This window comes from Populus alba, chromosome 10, assembly GCF_005239225.2.
Source record: "Populus alba chromosome 10, ASM523922v2, whole genome shotgun sequence".
Taxonomy (NCBI): Eukaryota; Viridiplantae; Streptophyta; class Magnoliopsida; order Malpighiales; family Salicaceae; genus Populus; species Populus alba.
Genome location: NC_133293.1, coordinates 15603346 through 15609699, shown reverse-complemented (window position 1 = coordinate 15609699; position 6354 = coordinate 15603346). Strand labels below are relative to the sequence as shown.

The window sequence follows — 6354 nt, the reverse complement described above, 5'->3', positions numbered from 1 at the left end:
CTTTTTCTTTTTTATTTTTCTTGAAGCTTTATGTAATGTGTGGCGCTGCAATCAGAAAGCATTTAAATTTTTTTTGAAAAAACTATTTATTTTTTTATTTTAAATTAATATATTTTTTATATTTTTAGATAATTATAATATGGTGATACCAAAAATAATTTTAAAAAATAAAAATAATAATATTTTAATATATTTTAAAATAAAAAACACTCCGCAACTATATTTTTAAAGAGATAAATAAATAAAAAATATTATTGTTTATTTTATTTTTTGGATATATTGACATTAAAATAAATTTTAAAAAAATAAAAAATATATTTCTAAAAAATTATATACTTTGAAAAACAATTACTAATATTATTTCAAAAACCTTTTTATACCTTCATAAAAAAGATTGAAGAAATGACAAGATATGTAAGTAATTTGACATCTCAATTCTTTTAAAAATATTAATTAATAGTTTTCGTGGAATTCTCCAATTTTATTTGGGTTTTCATTTTCATTACTAAATTCATCCATTCATCGTATATATCTTGCTTTAGAATTTCTAAATACTATAAAAAATATTAAATTAAAGCATGCTGCAAACTTTAGAATTTCATTTATTCACACGATTCCTTCTTTTTCTTCAACAAAACAAACCCACATGTTCAATACCACCCCACTTCTTCTGATTTCCAACCAACACTTACTCAAACCCTAAACACACACACACACACACACAATTTTTTTGAAGAAAATCTTCTACATTTATAAGAAACGGCCCTCCTTCGAATATCGACTGATCAGAACACCAATTTATTCTTTAGACTGCCTCCCTTCTGCTCTTTTCTCCGCCCTTCCACTGGTCTCTGATTTTCCTATAGAGGGGACGGCTAACACCTATACAAGTTCAAGCGGCTTGGCCATGTCCTATCAAAACCAGTCATGGAAGAAAAGCACTCAGTGATAGAGAATTGATTAGTCGGCAAGGCTTATTTGGAGATGTACCTGTTCTTGGTTGGAACAATCCGTAAGACGTAAGATGATTATAAAATGCAGCCATGTCTAGAGGTGCTCAAACGTCCAAAATCAACACCAACAATCTCTCAATATCATCTAAAATAGAAAATACTGGTAGAAATATCAGATGGGCTCGTTTTCTTCATTCTGGAAAACTCACAGGAGAGACACAATTGTGCTGGTTCCAAATCTTCCATTGGAAATTATCTAATATCACTATAAGTTCTATTCAGCCATGACTGGTAAAATAGATTTATGAACGTTAAAGATACCGCTCACTCTCGAGGACAAAATTCCTCACAAATATGAGACTGTTCATGAATATTTAGCCCTTGATAGCCGAGTTTCCCAGGGAGGAAAATATTTTTCAATATTCACCATTAAAATCTGGAGACTGTACTGAAAGCCATGAAAGCATGGCTGGCTTGTTCATAAAAAAATGGGTGTTAAACCCTTGAAGGTCCTAGGTTGTAACATCGTCTTTCAACAAAACAAAACAGCAAATAGTGATACAAAGTGGAAAATATAGCAGATCGTGTGTGATGTGTTTGGTAAGTTTTCAATTTGAAACTGAATCGGACTGAAAAGTTCATTCCTTGTTTTTTTTATAGACAATAAAAAATCCTCAAAATTCCATCTTATTTGAATTCAAAAACTCAACTCTATAAAACACGCTAAGAGCTTATTTCAATAAACTTCCAACACGGCTGGATGCAGTTGTGTGGTTTTTTAACAGTGAAAGAGGAAGCTCAAATAGAAATAAAAAACAGCAAGCAAATAAATAAATATTTTATCAAGAGTTGCAGAGTATAACAGGAAGTGAGGAATTTACCATTAACAAGTAAGAGATAACTGGACATGCCTTCGATTTCTTCTCTTCCTTTTTGTGAAGAACAACCGCAGCAGCTTCCATCAATTTCTTCTCTTTTGTGAGGGATGAAACAACAAAGAAGAGAATGTATAAAGGATATGTTTGAACACACACATCGTTATCGAGAGTGAGAGAGGAAGGCTAACTCGAAAAAAAAAGAGCATCTCTGCGTAATAACACTCCTCTAATAAAATAATTTATCTCCCTTCTATCCCTAACAGATTATTTATGGTTGAAAAATGATGAATTATTACACTGCATTTAGTGGCATGATACGATGCATGTAGTGTTGGATTTTGTGTTTGATTAGATTGTAAAATAACGTTTTATATTTATACTGTTTTCTAAAAATTATTCTCGAAACTTTCTCTTGTTGGTTTATTATTATAAAAAAAAATTAATAAAAAATATTTTTCAAACAAAATAGTTAAGATTTATTTAATTTTGAGAAAAAAATTTTATTTTTTTATTTTGAATGGAATATATTTTTTAAAAAAAATTAAAAAATATCATATTATTTATATCAAATTTTATCATCAAACTTTTAATTACTATATATCTTATTTTAATTTTTTTTCTTTTCTATTTAGTCTTTTAAGTTTTAATTTAATTTAATTTTTATATCAATTTTTTTTATATTTTTTTTTCTCTTACTCTTTTTTAATAAAATATGTTTTTTTTTATCAAATTTGATCTTTATTTTTTATTTCTATTTATTTTATTTAAAATAATTTATAAAATTTAATTTTTTTTATCACCCTTTAAGTTTTTTATCAATTAGTGTTAGTCCTCATTCTTTTAATATTTTTTTAAATCAAAATATTAATAAGTTTTTTTCTAATTTATTTTTTATGGTATAGTTAAATACTTAAAATATTTTTTAATTTATTTTTTATGATATTGTCAAAAAAGTAATATACTTTTCAATAATTTATTTTAAAATAAATTATTTTTAAAAAATAAAATTACTTTCTAGTGAATAAATGGAGCCTGGTAAAGATCGTATTATTATTATCTTCGGTGAAAGACGGTTGAGTGAACATTGTAGACTATAAATTAACAATTTCATCCTTTCTCGGGATGGAAATATAGAATCGAGATTTCATGTATTTGCCCATTCTTCTATTATAACAATCCCAGCACAATTTTTGCCCACGCACTTTTTTGAGCCAGCCAAGTAGTTTCCGAGAGAACGGAACTGAAAAATTGTAAACAACAAAACGAAAGCGAAACATTACTAAATTTACAGGTGCCAAAATATAATTTATCGATAATCTGTTCCGTTAAAAAATAGACAGACGTGGCCTTACTCTCTTTCCCCCAAGATCCCATCATGAAAGTACAAAAAAAAAAAAAAGGATTTGATTGTTTGGAGCAGTGTAAAATTTCTCGTGGCATTCCTTCCTTTTTACAGGAGACCTGGACTCGTTAAATGAATGACCTGTCGTTACCGTTATCATGGTTCGAAATGACAATAATCCCCTTACACAACAACAAAATTTACACACAAGTGATGATAAAATTACTTGCAACTCTTGATTGTCTGGAACTTGCAAAGAAGATTTGAGAAACCAAAAAAAGAGAGAGGGAGAGGAGTAGTTGACAATGGGAACATCTACACAAGCATACGGCGAGCCATGGTACTGGGACAATAGATATTCCAGTGAATCAGGACCATTTGATTGGTACCAAAAGTACCCTTCCTTGGCTCCTCTCATCAACCTCTACATCCCTCGTCATGTCCATCCTCGAATCCTCGTCGTTGGTTGTGGCAACTCAGGTATGAATTTGGCCCTCACATTATCTGTTCCTTGTTATTTGACACGCCGAATCACAAGATCAGACCTCCTTTAATCTTCTTCTTTTTTGGTGTGTGTTTTTGTTTATTTGAAATGTGGCAGCATTTAGTGAAGAGATGGTGAGTGATGGATATGAAGATGTGGTTAACATTGATATATCTACTGTGGTAATTGAGGCCATGAAAAAGAAGTATAGCAATCATCCTCAATTGAAATGTACGTATTTTTTTAGCACTTTAAAGAAAACCCAAGATTTTTTTTTTTCTTAAGAACGCTATTTATGCAGTAAAAGTAAGTGTTCTGTTGTTATTTCTCAGTTGAAATTTATGTAATTTTAGCACTGGAGAAATTCAACATTTTGAATTAAACCCATGGCTTGTTATGGAAGTCTTTTTTTATGCAATGAAGGTCCTCTTTTTAAGCAGATGACTGAATGGATGTATTTTTAGCACTCGAGAGAACAATAAATTTAAATTAAACCCAAGATTTTGTTTTTTGTTTAGACTTATTTATCCAGTAAATGTTTTTTTAACAGATATTGGAATGGATGTACGAGATATGAGTGAATTTCAATCTGGTTCATTTAATGCTGTTATTGATAAAGGTACTGTTTTCATTTGAATCTTTTGAATAACTGGGTTACATTTAAGCGAAATGCTGTAACAAAGCATTTCATAATGTTTGCTTGATATGTTTTTTTTCTTCAGGAACTTTGGACTCTATCCTGGTAAGTGCGAAGCAGGATGCTGTCTTTGGTATTGATTAAGTTTGCTGATTTTTAATACTTAATTAGAATTTGGGATTTGTATCCTGGATAGATATACAGCAATCAGCTTGTTATTTTTTTAATTTTTTTTTGTAGTGTGGGAATGATTCACGAAAAAATGCTCCCAGGATGCTCAAGGAAGTTTGGAGGTAGAATGATAAGCTGTAAACAACAATGTTCAGATTGTTTCTTGATTTTATTTTTACTTTTTTTTTTGCTTGATATGTTCACGATATATTGAAGCAGTTGATGACAAAATATAGGGTTCTCAAGGATAATGGAGTGTATATTCTGGTAAAAGCATTCTACTTGCTTGATCAATACAGCAAAAACAATATGATGTGTTTGCTTTTTTACTTTATGCCTTTAGCTTAGCTAGTGGGATAAATGATTGCAGGTTACATATGGAGCTCCATTGTATCGCTTACAATTATTAAGGGAATCATGTTCGTGGAGGATAAAGCTCCATGTTATAGGTTTATTAAACTCATATCCGATGTTTCAGATGATTTTTCCTAGTATTCCTCTTATCACACTGTTGCATGACGCAATGCATTATTTTTTCTAGGGACCGGTTTGGTAGTTACTTTTCCTATTTCAGTTTTTGTATCTTTGAAGTCCTGTATTAAAATTTTTCTTCTGTTCTTTGAGTTTTGCTTGTGTATACAGCATACACATGTTTGTCTTTGAAAAGATTTGGGGAATTCAATGTCTAGATTGTTGAAGAACGTTAATCTTACTTTTACAGCATAGCAAGTTATTTTTAAATTTTAAGTCTGTTATTTACTTTTTAATACTGGTTACTGGTTGTGGAACAGTTAACCATTCACTTCTTTATGCAAGCCAATTACAAATGTACCTCTAAAAAATGGAAGAAGGGATAAAAATTGACGTCAAAGAAATTTCTAGTGCTTAGGATTTTAGCACCTAAGAAAAACTAGTCTTGCACCATTCTCCTGCAGTGGACTTTGCCTGTTTAATAGTTATATATCTATATATATATTTTCAACTTTCTTAATGAGCCTTAAGTATTGACAGCAATGAATTTGAAATGCTTCTCATCTTGCTGTCTTTGATGGCAGATAAGCTTTTGTCAGATGAAGGCTCAGAACATCCAGTTCAGGAGCTGACGAATCCTGTACCTATAGATGACAATGGGAGTTCGGCGGAAGCAGTACTTGGAAAGAATCCCGATGTTCACTACATTTATGTTTGTACTAAGGTTGGTGAAAGCAATTGCCCCTCTCTGCACTTCCTTTCTGTTGCTAGCCACTACTTGATCACCTGAAAAACCTTGGAAATGCTACTCTCAATAGTTTATCTATCGTGCATCTTGGAAATTGTCAATGGTTTCAGTCAAGTCCGAGATGTTATGTATTTTGGATAGATTGCAATCTGAAACCTTTTTTCTCCCCCCTCAGGATGAATCTTTGAAGCCCGAGCAAAAGCATGAAGAGCAAGTTTAGCAGGAACTAGTAGCATCTCCCACACCCTTTGCATTGCAATTCTTTTATGCTACATATGGAAATACTCGGACATGTTTTGGTGAAACAACAACGGTTACCTTTGTTCTTTGTGTTATGATAGACCATCATGTGATTTTTTCTCCACTGGCACCATGTTGTGATTGTAATTGAACTGTTTTTAGTTTGCAGTCACACAGCATGGAAGGGGTGATGCCTATAGCCCTATTGATATTTTGGATTGTTTGCATGCATGGGATTATTTGTTGAAATTGATCATTTTTGTAGTAAATCTGCTCTTTGCTTGGTCCCTCTTTTCAAGACCCAGGGGGGCTTCCTGTAAGGAGGCATGTTTCTATCGGAAAAGGCTGGGCTTGTGATGGGTTCAAGCAGATAATTGATCAACTAGATGACGATTACTTGCTGCAGGATGGTTAGCCATGATTAATGGTG

At 31.6% G+C, this 6354-nt stretch overlaps 1 protein-coding gene across 1 annotated transcript; it reads left to right on the top strand.

Annotated features, from left to right (window-relative positions):
* Positions 1-3403: 3403 nt before the first annotated feature.
* Positions 3404-6215, top strand: LOC118043259 (uncharacterized). The gene is made up of 9 exons (XM_035051172.2): positions 3404-3653; positions 3775-3888; positions 4208-4276; positions 4380-4399; positions 4535-4587; positions 4702-4732; positions 4836-4914; positions 5521-5660; positions 5860-6215. The coding sequence occupies exons 1-9, from the start codon at positions 3479-3481 to the stop codon at positions 5902-5904; spliced, it is 726 nt and encodes a 241-aa protein (XP_034907063.1). The 5' UTR covers positions 3404-3478; the 3' UTR covers positions 5905-6215.
* The last annotated feature ends 139 nt before the right edge of the window (positions 6216-6354 follow it).

Coding starts and splice junctions, on each gene's coding strand:
- LOC118043259 (XM_035051172.2), top strand. CDS start 3,479: ATGGGAACATCTACACAAGCATACGGCGAGCCATGGTACTGGGACAAT. Junction 4,277..4,379: donor TAATGCTGTTATTGATAAAG/GTACTGTTTTCA, acceptor TTTTTTCTTCAG/GAACTTTGGACTCTATCCTG. Junction 5,661..5,859: donor ACATTTATGTTTGTACTAAG/GTTGGTGAAAGC, acceptor CTCCCCCCTCAG/GATGAATCTTTGAAGCCCGA.